Genomic DNA, 13,054 nt, shown 5'->3' on the forward strand with positions numbered 1-13,054 from the left:
GAAAAAGCAACCATCTCCTCTCTGTTCCGTTCTTCTTCATGCCGCCAAACCAGAACCGGTGCCACCCGAAGTCGAGGACCAGTGACCGGAGTCTTTGTCGCCTGAAGGAGAAGAAACAACGATGGCACCACCTGAAGGAAGAAGCAGCGTCCGCCGGAGCCAGCGCCGCCTTAAGGATGGGAGACAGCAGCGACGAACCGGAAAATCTAGCCACCTCCGTCGTCTGTCATCGTTGCAACACCAACGCCACCGCGAACTCCTCAGTGCCATGGCGTTGTCCTCTCAACAGAGAACTCAAGCTGCAGCTGCAAACAACCGCATGTTCTGAATGAGGAATGGCGACGGAGAACACACCGGCGACCTTCCTTAATGCCGGCGTGATTGCAGCCATCTGGAGCCAGCGCGACCCTCCACCGGACACCAACAAAAAAATCCGGCAATAATGCTCCGGTGGTTCATGCCGAAGGAAAAAAAAAAAAAACAACTAGCGAAGTAATTAAATCTCAGACAGGTAACAAAAAAATTTGGAAGAAACTATAATCTTTGCTTAATGTGAAAATTAAATTCCAACAGTCCAAATTTTTTGAAGAAATTCAAATACTCCTTATTTCTTAATGTTGAAATTGAATTAATAGCTCAAAAATAACTAAAATTAATCCTAGCCAACCTAAATCAATTACAAATAATCCATCCAAATTCCAAAATATATATAATCAATTTGCTCAACTATATCAAACGATATATTTTTTTTATATGCATATTTTGAATAATTAAAGGGTTGTAATTGGAAGCTAGGTAGATGAAGATATATCAAAACTTAATATATGAAAAACTTACAGGGCGTTTGGTTGGAGGGATTTTAAATTCCCTTTCCACTTAATTCCCACTTAATTCCAAATGTCATTAAATTCCATAGTTTGGTTGGAGGGAATTGCAATTCCCCCATTTTTATGGAATTAAAATCCCATGTCCCCCTTGGTATTTTAATTCCTGGGATTTAAGGAAGAAAAAAAGATAGTGATAAGTCAAAATTACCCCTCCATTTTTTGACTAAAATTAATGCTTGACAACAACAATGGATATTTTGGACTTTATACTACTTATTCCCTTCCAATTCCCATGTATACCAAACATTGGAATTAAAATTCCCAGTAATTCTATTCCTGTCAACCAAACGCTGGAATTTAAATTCCCACTTTATTCCCAGTAATTCAACTCCCATGGAATTACAATTCATTTCCCACATAATTCCCCCACTCCAACCAAACACCCTGTTAATGTTGATTTTAGGCAATACGATTAACCAGACAGAGATTATAAAGGATCTGAAACCAAATGTTAGATACAAATAATCTAACTATACTGAACAATAGTATACGAGAGATCTGACCTCGTATAAGAGCGGAAGCGTAGCCGTGTTGATCTCCAGCCATAGTTGATGTTCCTGATGTGTTGTTCTGATACCAGATGAGAATGGTGATGATTCATTCAGTTGGAAAATGATAACTATTACAATACAAAAACAGATCATCTCACGTAAACTATTCTTAATCAAATATTACAGGAATAATAGTAATAATAGTAATAATAATAATAATAATAATAATAATAATAATAATAATAATAATAATAATAATAATAATAATAATAATAATAATAATAATAATAATAACATGACTAACATTAACGGTAGACCGTTAGCCATTATTTGCCTCATACCTGACTCAGAACCCTAGATGGTGTATTGGTGTCTAATGAGCAGTATGAGTGTCGTAATTGAATGTGCTATCTAATCCATCATCATGTATCCCATCAATCCAGGATTATATTAGGCACAGAGTTTGATGGACTAACAACTTCTAGTTATTAAGTCCAACCAGACCACTTAATAAGCCTAGTCAACTTGCACCACTTAATTAAGACCCTAATATATAATATATAATATAGGCACCAAGTATCAAATATGCCCATCTACTACTGCGAAGTGCTCAATTCCAACCACAAACTAAATTAAGTGTCAAATAAGCCCATCTACCAGTTAAATTTATTCGATTGACTTTTTTTTTTGCAGGTTGCTAACAGGTTGCCTATTCAATTATTAAAATAAATAAATAAATAAATATAAATAAATAAATAAATAAATATATATATATATATATATATATATATATATATATATATATATATATATATATATATAAAAAATAAATAATAATAATAATAATAATAATAATAATAATAATAATAATAATAATAATAATAAAAGAATTTCAGCCACCGACTGTCCGCGCGTACAGCCGGTGGTTGCCAGACAGCTGATAGTCGTGGCTATCCGGCGAGGACAACCGGATAGCCACGATTGTCAAAGATGAGGTCCTGATCTGGACCTCAAACGGCCTGGAATGACCATGGTTGTCTAGGGACGGCCATGGCCGTTTGGAACGAGGGCGGCCACCGCCCTCGTTCCAGACCGTTTGAGGTCTAGATCTTGACCTCAAACATGAAGTCCAGATCTGGACCTCATCTTTGTCAGCCATGGCTGTCCTCGCCAGACAGCCACGGCTGTCGACTGTCTGGCAGCCATCGGTGGCTGAAATTTTTATTTTTTTATTTTATTTATTATTATTATTATTATTATTATTATTATTATTATTATTATTATTATTATTATTATTATTATTATTATTATTATTATTATTATTATTATATATGTTTTTAATAATTGAATAGGCAACCTGCAAAAAAAGTCAATCGAGCAAATTTAGCTGGTAGATGGATCTATTTGGCACTTAATTTAATTCGTGATGGAATTGAGCAGTTCGCAGTAGTAGATGAGCCTATTTGACACTTGTGTCTATAATATTTGTGAACTTCTTAATGACTTTTAATGAAATCACCAAATTTTTTTGGTTCAAAGAGCCCCCTCACTTTAAGAGGTTGCTCCCACACTGTCGTTGGTGAGACTCCATCCCGGGTCATTGTTCCCAAACTTCACCTATGTGATCAATTGAGCTGTCTATGCGGGCAAAATGAAAATTTATTAAGCTATGTAACTGTGGTTAAAATTGTAAGGTAAAATTAAATATTGATTGAGAATAATATAGTAAGTTTTTATTTTCTCATTTAATCCATGAATATATCTAATACCCCGTAATAAATAAATCATTTAATTAAAAAAATATATATAACAAAAACATTTGAAAGATTGAATAATAAAAATTGATTAGATTGTGGCGAAAAAGGAGCATGTATGCAAAATTAAGGAGGAGACTCACTCCATGGGTAATGAAAACCTTTATTCTCTCAAAAACAACTGTCCTGAAAATACTCACAGCCCTTTGAATGCTTCTTCATTCTATCACCCTCCACAACTCTCTCCTCTTGCCTTTCTGCTCCATCTTTCTAGTTAATCCATCGATCATCATTTTAATTTAATTATCTACTTTGCATTTTCGATCATTTCATCCAACAAGCTAAGCCAAGGCTCCTCACCTTCACAGCATCACGAAATGGTATGTTTCTCGCTTCAATTCGATCTTCATCCATTTTCAAATACTATACATACATAACATGCATATATGTATATTAAACAAAAGTAATGTTATGTATTGTATGCATCCATAAGTTTATCAGTACTATACGATCCTGAAAGTTGATTGTTCTCAATTTAATTTAATTTGGATTTCACTATATATTGTATTTGTTAATATGGTTCTAGTATGTATAGTTTTGCTCCGATGGTGATTTGTGAAATTCGCAATTGTTATATATGTGAAATGCATGCAAAATATGAGAAACTGCAAATTCTATAGTATTGTTACAGAATTTTATGAATGATGATCGGGCGATGATATGATCCAAAGCTGATTGCGGGTTCAACATTAATTTTGTGATTTTCATTAAAATCAATAAAGAGCATTGCATAGAATGAGAAAATTAAGTAACTGTAATTGATTGATTGATTGATTGCACGAGAAAGATATGTGTATGTATATGCATGTATGAATGTTGTGTTATGAGTAATGGAGTTTGTGAGTGGGAAGATATTGATAATGGTGTTTGACTAGGCAAATTCTGCATCTGGTGTGGGTGTGGTTGATGAATGCAAGCTGAAATTCATGGAGTTGAAGGCAAAGAGGTGCTTCAGGTACATTGTGTTCAAGATTGACGAGGAGACCCAGGTGGTGGTTGTAGAGAAAATGGGCAATCAGCAGGAGACTCATGTGGATTTCACCAAAAGCTTGCCTGCAGATGAGTGTCGATATGCTGTTTTCGACTACGATTTCACCACTGATGAGAACTGTCAAAGGAGCAAGATCTTCTTCATTGCGTGGTAAATCACTGTCCATTTTGATTGATGATGATGAATGATTAAATGGTAGGTAGGGTTCACCTTCTGTGTTGGGCAGAGCCCGGTAAAGGGTCAAGTCCATCATTTGGTGAGCAGATACCGGTGAAGGGCTAATAAGTCCAGCACCTGCTTCTCGAAAATGTGATGGTGGTCCGGTCTATAGTGAAATAAAGTTGCGCCTTCGCTACTAGCTAAAGCTTTTGGTAAGCGTTGGGGTTCACCTTCTGTGTTGGGCAGAGGCCGGTAAAGGGTCAAGTCCATCATTTGGTGGCTAGGGGATAGTTGAGCAGAGACCGGTAAAGGGCTAATAAGTCCAGCACCTGCTTCTCGAAAATGTGATGGCGGTCCAGTCTATAGTGAAATAAAGTTGCGCCTTAGCTACTAGCTAAAGCTTTTGGCGTAGTGGTAAGCGTTTGATTCTAACAACGTAACGTACTGTATTGTATATGTAGGTCTCCCGAAACAGCAAAGATAAGGAGCAAGATGGTGTATGCAAGCTCAAAAGACAGATTCAGGAGGGAGTTAGATGGGGTGCAGGTGGAGCTGCAAGCAACTGATGCTAGTGAGATGAGCTTGGACATCTTCAGAGACAGAGCTCACTAAGCTAGACACTCTCATCTCCCACAATATTTCTTAGTACCTACTGGTAGTCTGGTACTATACTACTGCTGCTGCTGCTACTATAATTTTTTACTTTTACTGCAATTTAGGCTTTCAGTTTAACTTATTCATAAGAGCCTCAATTGGGCTACTATGGCTGACTGTTGAGGGTTTTGTTACCACAAGCATCAACTTGTTATAGACTACTTGTCTTTAATTATTTCTTCCAAACCTTTTCTATGTTTCATTCAATACACTACTTTACATTGAACAGCTCTACCTCAATATTTCATTCTATTTGCTATTCTATGCTATGCTGTGTTGTCTGCCTCTCTGACAACATACCAGTATCCTTGTAATCACAAGGTCACGAGTTCAAATTTCAGCCTTCTTGATTTGAGCCGGTCAGCTATGGAAAAGCTAAGCTGGTTTATCTCCTTCTAGTCTTTTACCAACTAGAGTCACAAGGCGGGATTTACCCAATGCACATTCTCGGCTAATAGTTGCGGGTTTCCCTCGTCACCCCAGAAAAATATAAATAAATTGCCCCAAAGATTTCAGAAACAAGTTTTAGACCTGATTTTTAGTTTTGCAACACTCAGTAACATATACCAAAACAATACTTGCAGTGCAATAAGGTACAATACTAGACCAGACCAGACCAGATTAGATGTTTTGGATACATTCTTATACAAACATCAACTAGTATATGCATACTCTTGGGCACATAATATAAAGTCAATGTCCAGAATTCTACAGCTGGAGCTACCAAAAAACAACCAGCTCAAAAATATAGACAATCTGGTTCTCTAGATGGACAAGGGACTTTAATGTTCTGCAGAGGAGCAGTTCAAAGTGCTTTCGGTCAAAAACGCAGGATATATGCTGTACGTGTCAGTGTGTCCTAAGAAGCTCATGTCGTTATAGGTAGGGAAATCCAATAGAAGTTGTAGAGCTGATTCAGATGAATCTTCCAACTCGTCGGAACATGATGTTTCAGACCCTTGTAAGGGATCATCGGTGTAAGATCTGTTACACTTCCCCTCTGGATCTTCATTTGGGTTGCCCCCCGCATCTGCAGAACCAGCTAGAGTGATGTCCATCTCGGTGGTGGTTCCTGAAGCTGACCCATATTTTGTTGATGAAGATGCTTGGGAGATCGGACTTTGACAAGCAAATTTGACTCCTTTCTTGAACTTACGAAATGCTTCTCCTATCTCCGAATTCCATATGCGTAGGAAAAAGTCAGCTTCAGAACCTCCAATTGTTGATGGAACCAAGAGTTTTGATTCTCTTGAAAGGCGAGCCTCAGCTTCAAGCCTAGCACTTTCCCATTGTGCCATGTGACGGGCAGAGGGGGTTGTAGGCAGTCTCCTCTGTGGCCCAATAGATTCAGATGAGGGCTCGTGAGTCTGAGGATCAATGCCCATTGAAAGCAGGCGCTTCTTCAGATGGGTATTCCACAAGTTCTTAATCTCGTTATCAGTCCTTCCAGGTAACTGGGAGGCAATTGCAGCCCACCTGGGAAGAAACAGTTTGTGTTAATTATTCTTGCTATGAAAATGAAAATTCCATGACTATTCAAAACAAGCTAACTAAACCTGTTGCCAAGAATGCCATGTAATTGTATCACAAGCTTCTCTTCCTCAGAGCTGAATGGACCTCTTTTGATGTCTGGCCTGAGGTAGTTTGTCCATCGGAGACGGCAACTCTTCCCACAGCGAAGAAGTCCTGCAAGTTGGAAAATGACCGAAAGATATTTCCTAAATGAGAACTTGTTCTTAAGACAATTCTCTCTTTAATTGAAAGAAGAAATCACATTTACCATCTTAGAATTCATCATAGAGATACAGATTAGAGAAAGAGGAGAACAATCAAGGATTACCATAAATTACAATGATAGGTAGAATAATGTTACTGACACGGTACCTCAACAATGTATATTATATTTTGATGAAACATGTTACATTAGTCAAAAATGAATACACAAACAATATCGTATTTCCATGAAGGTAATCTGTAATTGACATTATAAACCACCAATTCTTCCTGCAAATTGAACAGCTGATTGCTCCTCTAGAGAAATGGGAAGCATAGCTTCCTTTTTGGTTTCTTCATAGTGAAATTTATCCAAATGCAGAGTCAAACAATATTTTGACAAGAAAATATTTCATTTTCAAAGATATGTACTCTGTACATCACAACTCCTACAAGCTTCTCTTCATCTATTGCTAAAACAAATTAAGATGCTAAGTCTTGAATTTTTAGTAAAATACCCTTTATTAACAATTGCCGGTCCACCCATTAGTAAGTTTCATTCTTATTAAGTACTACCTAGGGACAACTTTTAACTATTTAGATCCCTTGGTTATTCTGTTCACAAGCAAATACGGAGTATTAAATAACATTATTCAGAAAAGACTTTACCAAGACAGTCATTAAAGATCATAATATGCCCATATAACAGTAATAGGACAGATCACCAGTTTTATGTAAGACAAAGGGAAATATACCTTAGAACAACCAAAGAATTTTTTAAGAAATAAGGGACAATCCAAAATTATGTGCTAATTAAAGGAACGCAATAAGTTAAAAACAAGTAAAATTCTAGACATTAACTGACACTGAGAATCTTGACTTATCAGTGCAATGATAGTTTAGCTCTTAGCAGATAATATCTTCCTAGTGTAGAAATGTGATATGAGTTTCAGATATGCAACTTACAAACTCAAAACGGAGAAGACATGCTTGTGCTGTTCAAAGAAAAACTTTTTCTCTAGAGATATGCCCATTGATTTATCTTAAATAGCTTAGACAATTTGATCTCTTCACTTATTAAAAATAAAATTAGACTCTGCAAATTGGCTATTAGTTTAGTTATTATGCTCTAAATGCTTTTCTTTTACTTGAAATTTATCCTCAAAAGACTTTCTAATGAAGTGATGCAATATCAGTTTCAAATCAGTGAGGAAATTACAACCCAAACGGAGAGGCAACTGAGACAATTGCTATTGAATGAAAAACTCTCTGTCATATGACTTAATGTAGTTCATAGAGTTCTCTTAAATGGCTTGGATAAACAGGATAATCAGTCCTCCAACATAGTTGGGTACTAGCAATACTACAAATGCTTCTTTTTAACTGTAGATTGTTTTCAAAATACTGTAAAACAGTGAAGGACCAAGAATTAAGGAAAGGAGTGAAGTTTACACCTGCAAGCTTGGGAAGAGAACGCCAGCTGCCTTGCCCATTCTTCTTGATGAAATCAATGAGCTTTTCATCTTCTTCAGGAGTCCAAGGCCCTTTCTTCAGCCCCTTCTTGTCACAACAAGGTGTTCTACCCATTCCCACTCTCTTCCCCCACTCTCTAGCTCTCTGAATTTAATTGCTCTGCAGTGATCAATAAAAGAGCAGGGATTTAAGCATTAAAACATAAATCTTTGGAAGGACCACAAAGAGTGTGTATGATTTGACAAGTCATATGGGAATAGTACCACACCTACTCTGCAGCAGACCCCATAGCAGAAGAAATGCGACTGGCGAGACCGATGCCGGTTACACATTTATTGCCATGATATGATGTCTATATAGTGTCTCTGTGGGGGACTATACAGCCTATGTGAAGACTCTAAGTAATTCAATACCCATGGAGAATTGCATCCACAGCATCTTATATTATAGTTTTTCAAAGATTATTTCCTTGACTATACTCCCTTCAAATGACAATTTGTGCATACTAATAATAACATACAATTTACCAACAACCTGCAGTTAGAATGGAAAGAACTCGGTCCTTTTGAGCAATGTGTTGGTTTCAAGCCTTTTGTGAATGGAGCAACAACAGTTGAGAGAGTTCCCACTATGACATTCAATAGTAACAAGTGTTGCAAAAATTCCGCCTAGGCGCTAGGCACTGGCGTAGCGCCTAGGTCGCCTAGTCAGCCGATTAGTTATTGTTCCCTTCTTTTCTAAATGAGTTATTTCACTCAAAACGACATTGAGCGAAATAACTCTAAATTGTTCAAACTCTAGATGTTTTTTAGGTTAATATTTAATATTTTAATATTAACTATTAAAGTATTAAATAGTTTATAATTATCAAGTTTTAAGAAATTAAAAAATTTAAAAAAAAAATTAAAAATACACAGGCGCCGATAATCGCCGCCTAGGCGCTAGATGCGCCCGAGGAGTGCCTAGCGATTTTTTCAACCATGATAGTAACTAAACTTCATATTAGTTGAAGTACAATATAATTACTGGATACCAAGGGTTTTCTATCGGAGTACCAAAAAAAGATGATAACATATAGAACTGTTGAATGATTAGTTCACACTAACAAAAATGTTACATTTACTTTTTAGTCATTCTAGTATATACACAATTGTTTACAATTTTTTTATTTTTTTTTTTTTAAAGCATTGTTTCCTAGATCTCATGTTTATAGTTCACTCATTCTAGAGCAAAATAAATAGATAGATGTTCACAATCTTTTACCTGTTTTTAAAGAATTGCTTCCAACATTAGGTCAATACAAGTATAAAGTGTATGTCCAAGCAATTTAACTAAAACTAAGTAGTGACTATATTCTCCTTTTATGTCTATAAAAATGTATATGCATATACACACAGAGAATCACAAATAATGTTTGCCTCTTTACTCTATGTGCCTTCAAGAAACGAGGAGAAATAAATGATTGATGCAATATAACACGGAAGAAGAATTTAATGGTTTCCCTCCCCCCACCTCACGCAAAACCTAAAACCCACCCTGGATCCTCTCTTCAATTTCATTTTTATGCAACAATCTGAATTCAAAGAAAGAGTGGCAGCAGAAATAGTATTTGCAGAATAAGCTTTCTAAGTAAAATTGAATAGTTCAGAAAAAAGGGAAGGCATCAATTACTCAAAATCCAATTCATATCAGCTCAGCATCGCATTGAATTCGTGCTTTATAGTCAGAAAGTGACCAAACAGTTTCGGCCAACTTGTCGTACCAGTCTGTGCCGGTGTGTATCACTGTGTTTGCATGAGGATTTCAATTTAATGCCCTAGACAACATTGCATACGCATTCAATGCATATCAAATATAGAGAAATAATCAATACGTTCATATATATGTAAAGGGGAAGTGAGGAAGAGAGAGAGAGAGATAGGGAGAGGAGAGAGGTACAGTAAATGCAGAGAAGATGAAAGTCAATCTGCAGTTAATTGCAAGCCATGAAAAGCTCTCACTCTCAGCATCCATAAATGTGTACAGGGTAAACCTATGCTATGAAAATATATGCATTGATGGAGGAAAGAGAGAGAGAGAGAGAGAATACAGAGAGAAAAATATAGCATTAATGGATATTATAGAGAACACGCAAACGGGGAGAGAGAAAGTGCGAGAATATAATATATTACTCCGTAGATCAAATAAATAGTAATGTTACTTTTTTTTTTGGAAAGTAATAGTAATGTTACTTAGGGGGTGTATTCAATCATGACTTTTGTAGAGTTATAAAGACTTTTAAAATGATAGATTTTAATCAACTTTGATTGACTTTCATAGAGTCGTTCAAAACTTTTTAAAACTTTATAAGACTCTATAAAAGTCTATATAAAAAATATTCATAGACTTTTATCAACTTTTTATTTTAAAAAGTCTACAAAAGTCATTGAAATTCTAAATTGAATACATCCTTACAAACTTTCAATAATTTTGATTCTTATCATTTATAATTTTCTTACAAAACATTTATAATATATCATAAAATTCTTCTTATTATATAGTTCTTCACTCACAACAACATTCTCAACATTATTATTTTTATCCATAGTATGCTGAGACTTATATGCTAATACTTATATATATTATTGATAAACATAAAAAAAAAAAACTATTTCATTAGAAATTCATAACAATATTGAACAATAAAATTTATAATAAAAGAATTGATCAAATAAAATATTTAAAAATATAATTACAAGTTCCATAAAATAAAAAAATTAAAATCTAATATTAATAATATATATAAAAATTATACTTCATATATTGCTAGGTATCACACAAAGAACTATTATTTGCAATAGCAATTTGAGACTGCAAACAACAACAAGGTGATACTGTTTGCAACCCCAAATTGTTGTTGCGAACAGTAGTTCGCTATTCGTAGTAACCTGTTAGTTGTTAATATATATATATATATATATATATATATATATATATATATATATATATATATTACAAATATAAACATTAAAAAAATCAAAATCAAAATATATAGCATTTATATGAATATTATGAAACATATACTAAAATTTGACGATGAAAGTTTTACTTTGTTCATGTATTTAGGGAGAATTAGAGAAGTTAGGGATGAAAATTTCATTAAAAAAAATAAAAATCAATATAAACAAGCAATAATGAAGTAAAAATAATATTATTTCGAATTTTTAGAGAAAGATTGTAAAGTTAAGGAGAGAGAAAAAATGGTAGAGTTTAGGTATGAGGAAAATATATGATAATGAAGAAAAAAATAATTTTATTAAATTTAGATAGGTTTATAAAGTTTAAATAGGGAGAAAAATAGAGTTTAAATAGAGAGAGAAAACATTCACGGGCCGTTTGGTTCACGGAATGAATTTGGAGGGAATAGGAATGCTATTCCATAGGGAATAGAATAGGTAAAGAATAGAATAGGAATTGTATTCTGTTGTTTGGTTCGCTAAAGGAATAGACATTGGGAACTGTATTCCAATGTTTGGTTGGTTAAGGAATAGGAATAGAATATAGGATTAAAAGACATAAATGTCCTTGTACAAAAACTATTATTATTATTATTATTATTATTATTATTATTATTATTATTATTATTATTATTATTATTATTATTATTATTATTATTATTATTATTATTATTACAACAACTATTATATATCATCATCATCGTCATATCTAGTGATTAATACTCAAAACAAAATAGTCATATAAATAACAAACTTTTGTAAAGAACATTTAACAATATTCAAAAGAAGCATAACATATGTTATTTTTAACAAAATACTCAAAACAATCCAATGCAAGTTACAATGTTCATAAAATGATTAATTGATAGCAAGGAATCTTCTGATCCATTGTAGTCTTCGATCAGAATCAAGACTGAGAAAGAAAGCTACTTTATTAGGATGATCAGTGAGCTTAAACGAAACAATGTCCATTTCATCATTTGCCAAACCATCAACCTCTTTTAATGCACGTTCAAGCTTCTGAAACATATCCATATCACGATCATATTGAAGACCATCAGACAGACTCTTACCAACCTCTGACATTGTATTGCTTATTAGCTTTGCAGCATTAAGCATATTCTCAGCACATATCTCAATAGCTTCATCATGACTCCTCTTTCTCTTACTTGAATTGCTTCTTTTTCTACCATCATTTTGTGGCTCAGGTTGTGTACTCGTTAAATCAATATCATCCAAACCAACGAATGCACTATCTTCTGTGTCAGCTCTTATATCATTCTCTTCTTCATCTTGTATTTTTTCAACTACGTCATCTGCTGTCTGTGCATCTTTTCCAGTTGCACGATCTTTAGAATATATTGCAGATAACTCATTATAAAACCTAAAGCTTCTTGTTCTAAAAGGGGCAGCTTCTTTGTGACTCTATAATAAACATAAATAAATTATTTGTATGTATACATTAATAAAAATAAATGAAAGTACAAAAAAAAAAGTAAATACTTACAATTAAGTATGACTCCCAAATTGCATCTTCAGCATACACCATGTGCTTTTGATCATTCCAACCGAACCCACTAGTGTTCTTACCTTGCACCATATCATGAATAATGCTCCATTCTTTTTTCAAAGTTTTAATTCTACTCTTAATATGTGGCTTAGCTTTTATGGTACAATTTGGTATTTTGTTCAAAATCATTCTTTCAAGTTCTAATAAATAACCTGTCTTAAACCCTGTATCGGAATTAAATTTTCCTACAGTATGCATTTCAGTCAAACAGGACACTAATATAATGTCTTCTTCGGGTGTCCACTTTCTTTTTGTTTGCTTAACACTTTGAGATCCAATGGTTGCAGAAGTAAGGGGAGAAGCCAT

The 13,054-nt window shown here is 34.3% G+C and overlaps 3 protein-coding genes across 6 annotated transcripts; 1 reads left to right on the forward strand and 2 right to left on the reverse strand.

The window, feature by feature from the left end:
• The first annotated feature begins 3,315 nt into the window (after positions 1–3,315).
• LOC109171638 (actin-depolymerizing factor 10-like) lies at positions 3,316–5,196 on the forward strand. The gene is made up of 3 exons (XM_019320708.1): positions 3,316–3,512; positions 4,068–4,333; positions 4,804–5,196. The coding sequence occupies exons 1-3, from the start codon at positions 3,510–3,512 to the stop codon at positions 4,952–4,954; spliced, it is 420 nt and encodes a 139-aa protein (XP_019176253.1). The 5' UTR covers positions 3,316–3,509; the 3' UTR covers positions 4,955–5,196.
• Positions 5,197–5,535: 339 nt separating this feature from the next.
• LOC109171637 (myb-related protein 308-like) lies at positions 5,536–10,332 on the reverse strand. 4 transcript variants are annotated; one of them, XM_019320706.1, is made up of 5 exons: positions 10,121–10,332; positions 9,854–9,998; positions 8,164–8,341; positions 6,553–6,682; positions 5,536–6,472 (listed from the first exon to the last, which is right to left on the reverse strand). In XM_019320706.1, the coding sequence occupies exons 3-5, from the start codon at positions 8,294–8,296 to the stop codon at positions 5,779–5,781; spliced, it is 957 nt and encodes a 318-aa protein (XP_019176251.1). In that variant the 5' UTR covers positions 8,297–8,341; positions 9,854–9,998; positions 10,121–10,332; the 3' UTR covers positions 5,536–5,778. The 4 variants fall into 4 exon arrangements, with proteins under 4 accessions (XP_019176251.1, XP_019176250.1, XP_019176249.1 ...); XM_019320705.1 differs by having other exon boundaries at positions 9,854–10,332; XM_019320704.1 differs by lacking the exons at positions 9,854–9,998; positions 10,121–10,332 and adding an exon at positions 8,451–8,989.
• A 1,704-nt stretch (positions 10,333–12,036) lies between these two features.
• Positions 12,037–13,054, reverse strand: LOC109171590 (uncharacterized protein At2g29880-like). The gene is made up of 3 exons (XM_019320640.1): positions 12,901–13,054; positions 12,686–12,768; positions 12,037–12,603 (listed from the first exon to the last, which is right to left on the reverse strand). Exons 1-3 carry the CDS (start codon positions 13,052–13,054, stop codon positions 12,037–12,039), a joined length of 804 nt encoding a protein of 267 aa, XP_019176185.1.

The sequence above is a fragment of the Ipomoea nil genome, unplaced genomic scaffold (genome assembly GCF_001879475.1).
Source record: "Ipomoea nil cultivar Tokyo-kokei standard unplaced genomic scaffold, Asagao_1.1 scaffold0322, whole genome shotgun sequence".
Classification (NCBI taxonomy): Eukaryota; Viridiplantae; Streptophyta; class Magnoliopsida; order Solanales; family Convolvulaceae; genus Ipomoea; species Ipomoea nil.

Bases quoted from the DNA above. Each gene is read 5' to 3' on its own strand.
- LOC109171638 (XM_019320708.1), top strand. The intron at 4,334-4,803 runs GTAAATCACTGT...TTGTATATGTAG, and splicing joins AAGATCTTCTTCATTGCGTG to GTCTCCCGAAACAGCAAAGA.
- LOC109171637 (XM_019320706.1), bottom strand. From the start codon at position 8,296: ATGGGTAGAACACCTTGTTGTGACAAGAAGGGGCTGAAGAAAGGGCCT. The intron at 6,683-8,163 runs GTGTAAACTTCA...TCCAACTTGCAG, and splicing joins TTCTCTTCCCAAGCTTGCAG to GACTTCTTCGCTGTGGGAAG. The intron at 6,473-6,552 runs GTTTAGTTAGCT...GTTTCTTCCCAG, and splicing joins CATGGCATTCTTGGCAACAG to GTGGGCTGCAATTGCCTCCC.
- LOC109171590 (XM_019320640.1), bottom strand. From the start codon at position 13,054: ATGGCTTCTCCCCTTACTTCTGCAACCATTGGATCTCAAAGTGTTAAG. The intron at 12,769-12,900 runs GTTATTTATTAG...ATATGGTGCAAG, and splicing joins CGATACAGGGTTTAAGACAG to GTAAGAACACTAGTGGGTTC. The intron at 12,604-12,685 runs GTAAGTATTTAC...TGTTTATTATAG, and splicing joins TTTGGGAGTCATACTTAATT to AGTCACAAAGAAGCTGCCCC.